At 42.7% G+C, this 16137-nt stretch overlaps 1 protein-coding gene across 1 annotated transcript in view; it reads right to left on the bottom strand.

Moving 5' to 3' along the window:
- Positions 1-16137, bottom strand: part of Gk5 (glycerol kinase 5) — a 55027-nt gene that overhangs the window by 32409 nt on the left and 6481 nt on the right. Inside the window, exons 2-6 of the mRNA XM_055629759.1 lie at positions 13692-13785; positions 11515-11590; positions 5394-5487; positions 4486-4617; positions 3916-3991 (exon numbers count right to left, since the gene is read on the bottom strand). Of these exons, the coding sequence (XP_055485734.1) occupies positions 3916-3991; positions 4486-4617; positions 5394-5487; positions 11515-11590; positions 13692-13785 (472 nt within the window). The remainder of the gene's footprint in view (positions 1-3915; positions 3992-4485; positions 4618-5393; positions 5488-11514; positions 11591-13691; positions 13786-16137) is intronic.

The raw sequence follows: 16137 nt of genomic DNA, 5'->3' as shown, positions 1-16137 counted from the left end.
TGAGTGGTCTAGCCAGGTCACAGAGTAATTCTTTTTTTACTTGCTGAGAAGTCTCCATACTGATTACCACCGTGGCTACGCAAGCTTACATTCCCAGCAGCAGCACTGGATAAGGCTCCTCTTCCTACGTCCTCACTAGCATTTGCTGCCATTTTCTTCTTTTTTGTTTGTTTCTGTTTTTTATTTAGACATAGGGTCTTTCTTTGTTGCCTTGGCTGTCCTGGAGCTTGCTATATAGACAAGGCTGGCCTCAAACTCACAGAGATTCACCTGTATCTGCCTCCCAAATGCAGGGATTAAAAGCCCGAATCACTACACTTGGCTTCATTTACCTTCTTGATGATAGCCATTCTGGTCTGAGTGAGACAGAATTCAAAGCAGTCTCAATTTGTATTTCCCACAGGACTAAGATATGGAACACTTTAAAAAAGTAATTATTAACCATTTCTATTTCTTCTTTAGGATGATTTGAGGGATTCTGTGTTTAATTCTTACATTCTTTAGCTATTCAGATATTAAGCCCTTGTTTGATATATAGTTGACAGAAATTATTTTCCCCACTCTGTAAGCTGTTTCATTTAAATGACTATTTCCTTTGCTGTGCGTAAGCTTTTAATTTTTTTTTCTTTCTCTCTCTCTCTCTCTCTTTTTTTTTTTTGTTTGTTTTTTAGAGATAGGGTTTCTCTGTGTAGCCTTGGCTGTCCTGGACTCACTTTTTCTGACCAGGCTGGCCTATACAGCAATCCTCCTGCCTCTGCGCTGGGATTAAAGGTGTGTGTCACCATGCCCAGCTTACAAACTTTTAATTTCAAGCAATCCTATTCACCAATTATTCTGGCGTTAACAGGGTACTTTCCAGAAAGTCCTTGCCAATAGCATATTCTGATACATTTTGCCCACATTATATTCTAGGTGTTTTAGTTTCATATTTTATATTAAAATCCATTTTAAAGGATTTATTTTTTATCTGTGTATGTGCACATGTACGCAGGTGCCCACGAAGGCCAGAAGAGGGTATGAGATCTCTGAAGCTAGAGTTACAGACAGTTGTGAATCAACTGATACAGGTGCTAAGAATCAAACTTAGGTCCTCTGGAAGAGCAATATCAAGTATTCCTAACCACTGAGCCATCCCTCCAGGCCCAAATAATCTGTTTTGTTTCTTGAGACAGGGTCTCTCTATGTAGTCCTGGCTGTCCTGGAGCTTGCTACATAAACCAGGCTGGCCTTGAACTCGCAGAAATCTGCCTGTCCCTGCCTCCTGAGTGATGGGCTCAAAGGCATGCGCCACTGTACTCAGCCAATTTGTGTTCTTTCTATTTTGTTTTGAGGCAGAGTCTTGCTGTGTGGCTCTGGTGAGGATCAAACTTGCTATGTAGACCAGACAGGTCTTAATCTCACAGAGATAGATCTACCTGCCTCTGATTCAGAAGTGCAGGGACCACAGAATGCAGCACCAAATCCAGCTAGAATTGCTTTCTTCTAGTTCTGCCAAGAACGCCATTGCAGGGGCTGGAGAGATGGCTCAGAGGTTTAAAATACTGTCTGCTCTTCCTAAGGACCTGAGTTCAATTCCCAGCAACCACATGGTGGCTCATAACCATCTATAACAAGATCTGGTGCCCTCTTCTGGCATGTAGGCACACATGCAAGCAGAATACTGTATAAATAGTAAATAATTACATCTAAAATACAAGATAAAAAAGGATGCCATTGCAGGCTGAGGAGACAGCTCTGTAAAGGTCCCTGCCACCATGCCTCACAACCTGAGTCCCATCCCCCATCCCAACGTGGAGGAAGGAGAGAACTGACTCCAGCGGGCGCTGAGTACTACAATGTTCCTGGTCATCTAGCTGGTCACACTCTTGCTCTTTCTACTCTACTGGCATTATGGCCTTTCGGACATGATGGATTCCTTCCTAGTTCTCTGTTAATCAATTCCTCTCTTAAAATTTATTCCTTCCTGTAGCCTTATGATTGAGACATTTTTCCTTGACATGCCTTCTGCATCGCTGGCTTAAAAGTCAGGAACTGGGGCTGGAGAGATGGCTCAGCGGTTAAGAGCACTGGCTGCTCTTCCAGAGGTCATGAGTTCAATTCCCAGCAACCACATGGTGGCTCACAACCATCAATAATGAGATCTGGTGCCCTCTTCTGGCGTGCAGACAGAACACTGTATATGTAATTAATAAAAATAAAAAATAAAATAAAATAAAAAAAAAAACTTAAAAAAAAAAAAGTCAGGAACTGCCTGAGTCTGGCTTGTCTTGAAATGTCCTTGCTTCTGCTGTCAACTGTAAAAGACAGCTCTGCTGGGCGTCTCGCTTGGCTGGCAGTCATTTACTTTCAGGTCTGAGAACATCACTCCATGTTGGTTGTTGGCAGGGGATTTGATGGAATTCTGATGTTTCTGCTTTTGTGAGTTGGCATGTTCTCCTTTGCTTTGTTGGCATGTTCTTTGCTTTGCTTTGGCATTTTGACTATACCATGAAATGATTCTTCTGTGGTGCTATCTATTTGGGATTTTAAATGCCCCTTCAATTGGACACCCATTTCTTCTCTTGATTTGGGAGAATGTGTGCTATAATTTCATCGAATAAGTCATACTTTTTAGTGCTTATTTGTCTCTCTGCTTAGCTTTGGACTCCTGATAACATCCCAGATTTTCTGAATGCTGTGGTCATGTTTGTTTTTGTTTTTAACCTTATTGGTGTCTGAATGTAGTATTTCACAAACTCTGCCCTCTGTTCCTTTTATTTTTTCTTCTTTTAGTTGGTCAAGTGTGTTGGGGAAACTTTCCACTGTATCTTTTATTTGATTCACTGAGTTTTTCATTTCCAGCATTTCTATTTGTTGTTTTTTCAGAATATCAATTTTCTTACCTAATTCTCCCTTCATGTGGGCCTCCAGATGGCTGATGTTGTCTTTTAAAACACTGACCTTCCTTCCCGGGCCTTGAATTTAATTAATGTGCCTGCCTGGGTCTTCTTTCACATCACCCATCATTACTTTAACCAATAAGCTTGACATCTTCACCTCCCATTCTCCCTCCCTCCCTGTCTCTGATGAGGTTTGGTCGCTGAGTAGTTGTGATCTTTTGAGGGAGGTCACGCTGCTTTAACGCAGTGCTTGTGTTTCTGTGTTGCAATCTGGCTAGCTCCTCCGGCTTCATCTGGGGATTTTCTTAGGCAGCCAGCTCTTGAAGGCTCAGGCCAAGTATGATTCGGTGAAGGGAGCACGGGAGCACATGGTGCTTGTGGAAATGGCTGCTGCTCCCTTACCCCTCAGGGAGCCATGGGGCCCAAGCTGTGTTCAGCCTCTGCATCGCCCACAGGTGTCTCCACCCTTTGAGCTTCCCTTCCTTTCCTTTGTAGGTTCCTGAAGTTCCTTCTCTCTTTGGAGTGGAGTCGATCTCTCCTTATTCAGACTCTTGCACTGTCGCACATGAGGTGCTTCTTCTAGACCCCATTTTATCCGGAAGTCTGCTTTTGGCACTCTTTGGAAGTAAGGCTGTTCCCCAGGTCTTAGACTTTGAAGTTTCATCAGCTTTTTGTTTTGTTTTTGTCTTTTGTTTGTTTGTAGCCTTAGCTGTCCTGAACTCCCTTTGTAGACCAGGCTGGTCTCTAACTCACAGAGATCTGCTGGCCTGGTCTCTAACTCACAGAGAGATCCACCGGCCTCTGCCTTCCCCGAGTGCTGGGATTACAGGTGGGTGCCACAGTACCCTGCTCATCAGCATCTTTAAACCATCTTCATCTCCCCACAAAATGACAACATGTCTAGGTTTACTGCAAAATGAAGTAACCAGTGTGCCAAAGAAAAAAATGTGGAAGTAACTTCTACTCCATTTTAGGGAAATCTGGCCCCTCGGTCTTATTCTGATGAACTGGAACAGGTCTGTGAGGTCACCTTCACCTTTTGTGAGCTTGTGTAACAGCCAGGTGTCAACAGTCCCAAAGCAGCAATTGTCTTCTTCAACTGCCCTTTTCACCTGAAAAACAGAAGACTGTTCAGTCAACTGACACCGACTGGAGTATCAAACACAGGAAAAAATATATATAGATCAACAGATATGCTGTAACTCAACTAGGAGAAATGCATCTACATAGATCACTTCTAGAATATATTCCAGAAGGTTTAACTGACTGTGAACGGGATTTCGGTGCGAGTGCCTCCTTTCATCTCTGTGCTTCACTGGAAATTTTTAGTTTTACCTCATTTTTAGTTAAGAAAAAAAAAAAGCACAGCATGCATATTTTAAGTTTAAATATACAAATACACTAGTATGACCTAAAGGAATATTACACTATGCTCAGGAGTTAAATCCAACCAACCCCCTGGACAACTAGTTAAAATATACAGAGAACAACTGAATGTGGGGTGCACAATCCCATTTAGCACACCTACAACACAACCCCTACAGAGAACACTGTGGAAGATTTAAGGAGCCACGATCCCTTCCCCACACACATAGTCTTCTCTTACCTCAGACAGGTTCTGTAGAATCCAGAGCAGTCTTAAGGTAACATGCTGGGTGGTGAACCTGAAGCGGCTGATCGTTAACATTAGCTTACTTCTACTGAAAAAGTGAAGGACTCGGCAGGTACCATGCAGGAGCTGGTTTAAAAACAAGGGATTTAATAGTACTTGATTTTCTTCTCCTTTCTCCTCCCACCATCGACCTTTACCAAGACAGGGTCTTATTATGTAGTCCCGGATGGCTTTAAACTCACAGAGGTCCACCTTTTTCTGCCTCCCAGATCAATGAGGTGTGCTACCATGTTCAACTTAGTTTCTTATAAAACAAAACACAGAGGTTGGAGAGATGGCTCTTGCCGAGAACCTGGGTTTGGCTCCACCACCCCCACGGTGGCCTAGAACCTTCCATAGCTCCATAGAGGATGCAATGCTCTCTTCTGACATCTGTGGGCACTGAGCACATAGGCAGTATACACACATACATGCAGACAAAACACTCATACACGTAAAACAGAAACAAATAAATCTTAAAAAATTCTTTAAGAACAAATGAAAACACAACATGGAGTCAGGTGTAGTAGCACACACTTCAACTCGGCACGTGGGAGACAGGTAGGACTACAAGTTCAAGGTCAGCCTGGTCATTTCAAGCCATGTAGTCTATTATCTTTTTCCTTTCTCCAGGGAGAAACATGAATTGTCTTGAGCTTGTGGGACACAAATCTACCCAACCCCCCTCCAGCCTTCCTGAGGGGCTTTTGGGAGCTGGTCTTACATTTCACTGTTTGGGGAGTGTATGGTTGCCTCTTTTAGTCTCAGTGACCTAAAACATTAAAAGGTAGGGGCCTATACAATTAAGTCTGAAGTTAAGAGACACTTATAGAAAAACAAAAGCATTTGATTAAGAATATTACCTTTATTATAAGAGAATTATTCCAGGACTTTACAAGTTCAGCTGCCCTTAGGTCTTGCCAACTAATGAAATTGTGAAAATGATGTCCTGTTTTCCTATGAAAGATGGAAATAGTAAAGTGTAAATCAAATACTACGCTAAAGGTCTGCCACAGAGGGCTGGAGATATTGGCAGGACACTGAGAATGTGTGAAGCTAGGTTCAGTCTTAGCACTGAAAAAAAAAATCCGCCCAAAGAGAAAACAAATAAAGAAGGCGCACTGTAATTTCAAAATACAATTAATTAAATGGAACTTTCTATTGCATTCTCTTTGGTTCTTCTAAATCGAATACTTAACACAACAATTATGTGACATTAGCTGGATCATGGCTTATTCAGCACTTAAGAGGCTCATGCAGGAGAAATGCTGTGAGTTTCAGGCCAGCCTGAGATACAGAATGAGACCTTGTTGCATATCATCCCCTCAGGGTGAAAAATAATCTAAACATATTATGTAACATACAGTATCAGATAAAATAACTATACCCCAAAAGACTGTCTGTTGGTATAATGTTCTTGTGGAATGTATGCAATTTACCCTTGTTCATTCAAATACTGATTTCTCTACCTCTATCTGGTTTCAATCCGAACATTGCATTGTATTCTTTATTCTAAACGTCACCTGTCTCAAGTTTGTGTAAACATGCTACCATTTCTCTGTATTGTCAATAAAACAACCAGCTAATGCTGAGCATTGGAGAGAATACGGTGGGACATCCTGGTCTGGATTGGAGAAGGAAGCGAGTGAGAGGGTTGGAGAGGAGAGATCAGCAGGAGGGGACTTGGAATCAGGAGGAGAGACCTAACATATAACTAAAAGCAAGTATAATGTGGGAAATTCGAAGAGGAGGAAACTGCAGGCTTGGAGGATTAGGATGGAGTAACTATTGCCCAGCATTGTGCTCTAGGTTAATTAAATAAATCCTAGTCTCTGAGTGGTGGTTTGGGTATACAGCTGTTTGCCATTTTAGGAATAACCACTGTTTAACTAAAAGATAAATCAATAGTAAACTTTAATAATCAACAACTGTCCTTTTGAAACAATATAACATGTATACTTGCAACAACAAAATTACTGACAAGGTCTTTGAGACATGCTCTATAAAAAGCCAGTGGGCTGGCATGGTGACATACGCTATAATCCCAGCATTACAGAGGCAGAGGCAGGCAAATTTCTCTGAGTTCCAGCCCAGCCTGGTCTACAATAGTGAGCTCCAGGTCAACCACAGCTACATAGTAAGACTCTGTCAAAAAACAAACAAGAAAACAAAAAAACAAAACAACAAAACAAAAAAAGGAGGGGGGCTAGAAAGATGGCACTGGTGGCTGCTCTTTCAGAGGACCTGGGTTCAATTCCCACCACCCACGTGGCAGCTCACAACTGTTTGTAACTTCAGTTCTAGTAGATCTGACATCTTCAAACAGACATACATGTAGGCAGAACACCACTGCACAGAAAATAAAAATAAATACTTTTTAAAGAAAAGCAAAAATAGTGAAACAAACAAACAAAAAAAGCCGATGTGCTCACCAGATACACATATCATCGTATGTAAATCATACACAAACGTCTGACTCACAGCAGATCTACAGTATCTCCTCCACCTCTCCACAAACTCTCAATTTCAGAACTTACCAAGATGTATCTACCCAATAGAGAAAAATCCAGGGCCAGTGAGATGGCTCAGCAGGTACAAGCACTTGACTCCAAGCCTTATAACCTGAGTTCAATGTCAAGAGCGCACAGTGCAAGGAAAGGAACAACTGGCAAAAGTGCCTCTATTGACACGTGGTGACACGTGGCCACACTCGCACACATACCACACGCTGTGGTGGTCTCCCTAGGAATGGCCCCCATAGAGTCATGTGTTTGGATGGCTGGACCATTCGGAGCGGCACTGTTAAAGGTGAGGCCTTGTTGGAGGAAGTGTGTCACTGTGGGGGCGGGCTTTGAGGCCTCCTATACCCAAGCTCTGCCCAGTGTGGAGAGCCAGTCTCCTCCTGGCTGCTTCTGGATCCAGATGTAGAATCCCTCCAGCACCGTGTCTGCCTTCATGCTGCCATGCTTCGCCATGATGATAGTGGACTAACCTCTGAAACTGAAGGCCAGCAGCAATTACATGTTCGCCTTTGTAAGAGTTGCCTTGGTCACGGCGTCTCTTCACAGCCATGGAAACCCTGACTAAGGCACACATAGACACATACAATAGTATTTCACTTTATCTGTGTGTGTGAGTGCTTTGTCTGCACATATCTGCATACCGCATGGGTAAGCAGCCCACATAGGCCAGAGGAGGTTAGCCATCCCCTAGAGCTGGAGTTACAGATGGTGATTAGCCATCATGCAGGTGCTGAGAATCAACACAGGTGCTCTGGAAGAACAGCCAGTGCTCTTAACCTCTGAGCCATCTCTTCAGCTCCTAATAATAATCATAAAAAAATGTTTAAAACAAAGAAAATAGAAAAATCAAAGCCAGTCATGGTGGCACATGTTCATAATCACAGCATTTAGAAGGCTTAAAAGGAAAGGTTACAATGAATGCAATGCCAGCCTGATGCACCTTGAAAACGGAATGAGACCTTACCTCTAATTAACTAATTATTCAGTTAATTAATTAATCTCCCAGTCATGTTGGCGAACACAAGTAGGTGCATCGAATAGGCAAGAAGATGAGCTCAAGGCCCTCTTGGACTACACCTTTCTCTTCAAAAGAACAAGACAAAGCAAAGCAAAAACCATCAAACCCTGGGTCGATACTACAATAACATTGCAGAGCTAAGAAGTTTAAAAAAAACAAAAAAAGCCCTTTTCAAGTCCTTGCAAGTCACCTGCTAGTATATAGTAATATTTTTCCTTTTTTTTTTAAACAGAGCTGGGGTTGAACCTGAGCTGCATGCACACTCTAGCCCTGGCCTCTTCTATCCAGCAGGTTTTTTTCTCTGTCAATTAAGCATCTTCAGTCCTAACACTACCAGTCTATCATTCAACCTGAGCAGCCCATTCCCCTTCATGCCTTCATGGGTTTCAGTAAGCATCTATGAAGGAATTTGTTCCAGAAGCGGGAGACAGAACAGTGAACAGAACACAGGCATTGTTGCCCTGGTGAAAATACGTTTACTGTGGCACTCAAAGAAATAACTGTTTTATCCAGGAACAATCGCCAAGAAAAAGAAATACAGGAGCCCGAGTGTAAGTTAGGGACAGCCTGCCTGGGCAGGGGTTTAGGGAGGAAAGAGAGGCTTCATTGAGAAATAACAATGAATTGGCTCCAAGGAACCACAGCCCCAACTAGGAGGTAAGTGCTCTGACGGAGTGGCTGTGTTCAAAGGTCCTAAGGTAGGCGAAGCATAGCAGAGCTGAAAGGCTAGCATGGCTGAAGAGGAGAAAAATCACAAGGTGAAAATGGGGTTAACTCCAAACACAATACAAAAGAACCTAGAAGTGGATCTCAGGTGGCAGCATATACTCCAATATTCATCTAGCAGAGAACTAGGTTACTTTCAGCTCTATAAAAGGAGAAAACAGAGAGGAACATGAACGACAGCGTCATGAACGAGCTGCCTTCAATCCTGGTAATGCTTTATACCCTTCCGTGGCTGCAGCGTAGCTGGTGTCACAGACAATTAGTATAACCACTAACACAAACAGCAAATCCTAAAGTAAAAGTTCCACTCGGCTAGGAACTGAGTACTTTATACCCTCGGTGATGGAGAATATAAAGCTGCTGAGGGCTGGTGTCAGTGGCACCTTTGTATTCAGTTCCTCAAGCAGCACAGGAGTTACTGCCTGAAAACCTCAACAGTTACTGAGTAATCCCAGCTTGTGACTCACATTTACACTGCTGACTGGCACACACCCTGAACTGGGGTTGGCTGGCAAAATCTCCCTGAGAGGCTCGGCAACCGAAGAAACAAACAGGTGGCAGGCTTTCAAAAGCAGCAGAATAGAGGAAATACCACTTATAATCATTTACAGAAAGCAAGCTAAGTACACTGTGGACTAAACATAAAAAAAGAAAAAAAAGATGTTTAGGTCAAAAAAATATGAAAAAAATACAACAAAACTGAGGACTGAAAAACATTAGCACTGAGCTTCCTGTCTTTGTGGGAGTACGAGAGGAACTCAAGGAGAAAACATGATATTAATACCATAAGGAAACTCAGTTTCTATAGCCATGAAGAAAGCCAACATGATGGCTCACAGCTGTAACCTTGGCCTAGAAGATGCAGCAAGAGGATTACCACAAATCTGAGGGCAGTTTGGGATAGTTAAGGAAAGCTTTTCCAAACAAAGCCACAGCCTGGGAGATGGCCAGCAGGGTAAAAAGCCACATGCAGAGTGTTCTTGTCATCTCAGAGATGGAGGGGAGGGGACGGGAGGTCCCACTGGTTCTTACTGGCCAGGCAGTCTGTCCAATTGTCAGCTCCAAGTTCAGTGAAAAACCCTGACTCAATACTAAAGTAGAGACCAACAGAAGATGTCCAGTGTTGACCTTTGGCCTCTACAGATGTATGCACGTGTGCTCACACATGCATTTGTGAACACACACACACACACACACACACACACACACACACACACACAGTGGGGGAGGCGCTGGCTCCAGTCTGCCTTTCTCTCAGTGGAACAAGACGTACTTCCTGCTCACGCTGACCTTTCTACTCTAGTGCTGGCTTTGGCATTTACGGGGAATAGGTGGATGTTGCCATCATGATACACCATGGCTCACTACTGCCCGGTGGGCATGAAGCACCACAGCGGCTCACTAGCCCAGTCAGCAGAATAGTACTCCATTATTTCCTCATCGAGGACAAGGAAGGGGCCGTACACATTTCTGCAAAACCTGTCCATATTTCAGACTCTGCTGGCAAAACTTTTTCCCAAAATTCATAAAATGTAAACATTTCAAGACACACACACACACAAAGGATAAAAAAAAAAAAAAAAAACCTCATGATAAATTGTTTGACTGTATACCAGTTTGGTACCTGAACTGTCTCAGAGCCTGATCTGCTTTTTCTAAAATTAAAGTGTTGTCCTACTGTCACAGAAAAACTATTGCTTAACATCTGTCCTTCCTGCCCGTGGATAACACAGCTGCCAGACAAGCCAGGGGACCAATGACCTCATCGCCAACTGTGACCAATAGGGACATCTCCAGCAACATCAAGTACTGTTGAAGGCAAGATGGCAGTGACTAAAAATAACAGGCTTCAAAGTTCAAAACAACAAAACAACAACAACAAAAATTATTTGGGGCTAAAGATGCTGCTCAATGGAAGAGCACTGGCCTAGCCTACTGAGGTCCCAGTTCAACCCTCAGCACTGAAAAAAAAAAAAAAAAAAAAAAAAAAGCAACAAACAAAATCAAAGCCAAAAGACAGTTTAAAATCCTGGCTCTAGCCACTGAGTGATCTTGAACAACCTAATAATTTCTAAGCTTCTGTTTCTCTCCTGGCTTGCTGTCCAGAAAATGACAGAGCAGCAAAGGCACTGCTCATCCTCTGGCACCTATGACGGTGCTGCCACTGTGTCCAGACCATATACTCCTCAGATGCTGCACAGAGGCTCACGAATGAGCAAGTCTAAGAAATACACGCGGCATTAGTGCTGTGTTTCTCACACCTGTTAGGACCCCGACTCTCTCAAGAACCATGCAAGTTCCTCAGACCTTTGTGTTCCGAAAAGACAGTAGAGAACTTTTACGAAAATAGCCATCTCCTTGTTGTTATTTCAAGTTTTCTTTTGAAGTTGGGGACTCACTGTATTGCCCAGGCTGCCCTCAGTCTCAGCTCAAGCAATCCTCCTGCCTCATCTTCCCGAGAGGTAGGCTCACTCTGCTGCCTTCTTCCTGTTCTGTGGTTTCCACTTCACTGAAGTGGGCGCCATGCCAGGTTTCTTCCTCATTATTTTCAGTTAGTTAAGCTCAGATGACAGGCAAAGTAGATGAGCCAAAAGGAAGCCTGTTTTAATCCCTCTTAGCCAAACCCAACTGTCCTTCACTCACAAACCGAGAACTTCCCAGACAGTTTCCCCAAGGAGCCAACCCCCTGAAGCGGTGCAGGCCACACAAAGCACTTACTTGTCCCACGTGATAAAAGTGGCTCTCTGCGTTGATATGCCGAGACCAACAATTTGGTTCATCTGCACTCCTGCCGCTAAAGGTAAAGACAGAGAAGACGTGTTTAAAAGCCGGTGACATTAACTGTGTAACAATACGGTATGGAATCTCTCTGACAACAATGTTTAATAAGGAAAATATCACTAAGGTAAATTTTGCATTACTTCTATTTAAAAGGAAAAAAAGGTACCCTAATAATAACATAAACTGCCCTTTTAAAACTTAAAAATGGAACAGGCAGCGGTGGTGCGTGCCTTTAATCCCAGCAGAAGAAGCCTGATCTCCGTGAGTGAGTTCAAGGCCAGCCTGCTCTACAGAAAGCGTTCCAGGAAGCCAGGGCTACACAGAAAAGGCCCTTCCCTGTCTCAAAAAAAAAAAAAAAAAAATCCTTAAAATGCGGGGCTAGAGAGATGGCTCAGTGGTTAAGAGCACTGGCTGCTCTTCCAGAGAACCTGGGTTCAATTCCCAGCCACCCATATGGCAGCTCACAACTGTCTGAAACTCCAGTTATAGGGGCTCTAACTCCCCATACAGACATACAGGCAAAACACCAATGCATGTAAAATAAAAATAAATCAATTATCTAAAAAAATTAAAATGATAAAAAAACACAGACAGACAGAGACAGAGATTATATGACTGGGAGGTGGAAACACATAAACACACAGTTCCCTCCTTCAACCTACACGTGGGTTCCCGGGATCAAACTCAGGTCACCAGGCTTGCCTGTGGCAAATGCTTTTAGCTAAGGACCCTTCTCACTAGCCCTAAGATTTTGTTCTTCCTTTGTAGTGCTAAGAATAGAACCCAGGGCCTCAAGTATGCCAGGCAAACCTTGCATACCACTAAGCTATAGCAAAAGACTAAATTTTGAACCAAATTTCCTAAACTACAGAACTGTGGTTTCTGTTTTCTTTTGAGACTGGACCTCACTGTGTGGCCCTGGCTGGCCTGGAGCACACGGTGCAGACCAGGGTGGCCTTGAAGCCACAGAGATCCACCCGCCTCTGCCTCCTGAATTAGGAAGGTGTGTTTTCATTACGTTCTTTCCTCTCTGCCACTGGGTTTCATTATGTAGTGTAAGCTGGCCTCCATCCTTGTTTTAGCCTTCCTGAGTGTTGGGATTACATGGCGTGTCAGTGTCACCACGTTCAGCTTGTAATATTCTCTCAGAATCAATTCATGTGGGTACTGAGAAAAGTATATCATTTCCTATATAGTATTTATTCCAAAAGTGCTTAATCTGAATCTAACCAGGAAGAATCAGACAACCCAAAATGAAGAACAGTCTACTAAACTGACCTGTGCTTTTGAAAGGGGTCAATAAAAATGGGCTGGAGAGATGGATGGCCCAGTGCTTAAGAGCACAGCTGCTCTTGCAGGGGACCCAGGTTCAATTCCCGGCACCCACATGAAGGCTTACAACTGGAGTCTGTCACTCCAGTTCCACAAAATGTGCTGTCTGTCTTCTTCTGGCCTCCGAAAGCACCAGGCACAGCCATGGCAGGCTGACATACACGAAGGTATGGGTATACAAATAAAAGAAAAAATAAATAAATTTGTAAAAAAAGATTTCGTTTTTAAATGTAACTATCAGTCTCAAAAAGAGTACCCTCTAGATGAACAAGACAGTGGAAGCAAGCCAGTTAGCAGTACTTCTCCAAGGCTGTTTCAGTTCCTGCCTCAGTTCCTGCCCCGCCTTCTCTGAGCAATGCTGGGACCGATTTCTAAGCTATAAGATGAAATAACTCTTCCTTCCCAAGTTGCTTTTGGTCAGAATGTTCAATGCAATTACTAACAACCCTAACTATGAGTCTAGCAGACTAATGATATATGATATATAAAAGTATATAATATATAAAATATATTTGTGATATATAAAATGTTTGTATAGCTATGATTATTAATATATGTATGTTTATGTGACAAATTATGTATGATATATAAAAATAGACAAGACCATATATTATGTAAATATATATACGTTTTGTGTGTGTGTGTGTGTGTGTATATATATATATATATATATATATATACACACACAATAAATTTAGAAATCTACAAAACTCTCCCAAATCTGAGGAAAACTCCTCAGGAAAAAGCCCACTGTGGACTACCGTCTCTGTAAATCCCATTACCTTTGACAGCGTCTTTTATTACAGCAACAAACTGAGCCCAGAGAGAATCAGGGTCGATTTCAACCCAGCCAGGTTGGGGGTAAATATTTTCTACCTATTCATGGAAACAGAAGATTGAGTGAAAATGCCATTAGACCAAGCTAATAACATCTGCATCTTAAGACTGCGGGTTAAAATAATCAACATAACCACACTTCATTAACTTTGTTCAAAAACAGAGCTGGGTATAACTCAACACTGGTTATGTAAAAAAAAAAAAAAAAAAAAAAAACCAACAAAACAAAACACAAAACCATGAGTTTGCTCTCCACCCCACCCCCAAATGCTAAAAAGAAAATTCATGGGTGAAATAAGAAGAGCTACCACCAACACCAATACAGCAGTGTTCAGGCATTTGCAGAGGGTTACACTTATTTATTGCAGCCTTACATCTACTTTTCAAGACTTCTACAATGAAGGTGTTTCATAATAGCACAAGAGATTCCTTTAAAAATAACCATCCGGAGCGGTGGTGTGCACACCTTTAATCCCAGCGTCGGGGAGGCAGAGACCGGCAGATCTCTATGACTCTGAAGCCAGCCTGGTCTACACAGTGAGTTCCAAGGCACCCAAGGCTACACAGAGAAACCCTGTCTTGAAAAATGGGAAAAAAAAATTTTAAATCCTTCTGAAAAGAAAAGGACGGGGAAAGCATGGCAGCGCACAGCTATAATGCCGGCACTCCAGAAGCTGAAGCAGCGAGAGATACATTCAAGAACAGCCTGAGCTATACTGTGAGTTTCAGGCTAGCCCAGGTCATACAGCAAAACCTTGTCTTAAAATTAACAACAAAAGTAAAATTTAAAAAATATTAAAAAGAAAAAGACAGTCGGGGAGAGGAGCAAGGAAAGATGGCGCAGGAGGCTGTGGCTCAGCTGCTGCTGGGTCCACGGAGAAGCTGCGCTGGTCGGGGATGTGTAGCTGAAGGGCTAACCAAAGACGGGAGAATCATATAGGCTGCCCCGTTCCCTGACTCTACACAAGGACATACGTGAAACAGCACAAGCAGAATTTAGGGAACAGAACTATTAGCCAAGCATAGTGGCACACACTTGTGATCTCAGCACTTGGGAGGCAGATGCAAAGAATCATGACTTGTAAACCAGCCTGGGGTACACAGGGAGATCTTTCCTTTAAAAAAACCAAATAAAGTAGTGATTAATGTAATTATTTATTTAATTAATAGGCATGTGGGCTATTAAGAAAATGAATGTTCCTGGCATGTTAGTAGCACTTGCCTTGTAATCCTAGTAATTGGGAGGCAGAAGCAGGAAGCTCAGGAGCTTAAGAGCCCCAAAGGCATAGACAGCTCAAGGCCACTCTGTGTCATAAGTCAGGGGAGAGAGGGAAAGGAAAAGAGGAGAGGAAAAGGGGAGGAAAGAAGAAGGAGGGGAGGGAGCCTAAAGGGTCCGAAGGAAGGGAAGGGGAGGGAGGGAAAAAAGGAAGGAAAGGCAAGAGAATGAGGAGCAGGGAAAGGAGGGGAGGGAGAAAGAGGGGAAAGGGGAGAAAGAGAAAAGAATTCAATTACAAAGCATACACTAATAGAAAACAGCTACATATTAATATCCAGCACAAGACTTAGGTCCAGAATATATAAAGCTCAACAAGCAAATCAACAACAGAATTTTAAAATGAGGAAAACAAAAAATTAAGAATAAATTAAAATAAATAAACACAAACAAACAAATACCAATCAAAACAGTCAAACAAGCAGTTCCCAAGAGAAATATATAAATGGCAAATATGCATACAAAAATATTAAGCTTCCTTAGCCATCAGAAAGACACAAATTTCAATCCCAGCACTATAGAGACAGAAGCAGACTGAGCTCAAGGCCAACCTGGTCTACAGATGGAGTTACAGGACAGCCAGGGATCCATAAGAAGACCCTGTCCTAAACAAAGAAACCAACTGGGACTGGAGAGATGGCTCAGCAGTTAAGAGCACTGGCTGCTCATCCACAGTGGACCTGGAGTCAATTCCCAGCACCCACATGGCAGCTCACATCCATCTTCCAGTTCCAGGGGATCTAACACCCACACTTCAGGTCCTCAAAGGCACTGCACACACATGGTCCACAGACATACACGCAGGCAAAAGAACCCATACACACAGGTTAGAAAACTTTAAATCTAAAAATAAGATAAATAAATAAACAAAACCAGTGTGTTAGCACTCATTGCAGATGAGTGAAAGGTGATAATAATAAGCTGGGTGAAGAGCTCTGTCCCCAGAACTCACATAAAAGGTGGACAGAGGACCTATGTCATGAAGCTGACCCTCTGGCATCCACATGAGTGCTATGGCCCCATGCCAGCACACATTATACAGATGCCCAAAGAGGCAGAGGCATACACACAAATAATAATAATAATAATAATAATGATAATTGTAAAAAAAATACATA

This window comes from Psammomys obesus, unplaced genomic scaffold (genome assembly GCF_907164565.1).
Source record: "Psammomys obesus unplaced genomic scaffold, mPsaObe1.curated_primary_1811, whole genome shotgun sequence".
In the NCBI taxonomy this organism is placed as follows: domain Eukaryota; kingdom Metazoa; phylum Chordata; class Mammalia; order Rodentia; family Muridae; genus Psammomys; species Psammomys obesus.
This window is presented reverse-complemented; position numbering and strand designations above follow the sequence as displayed.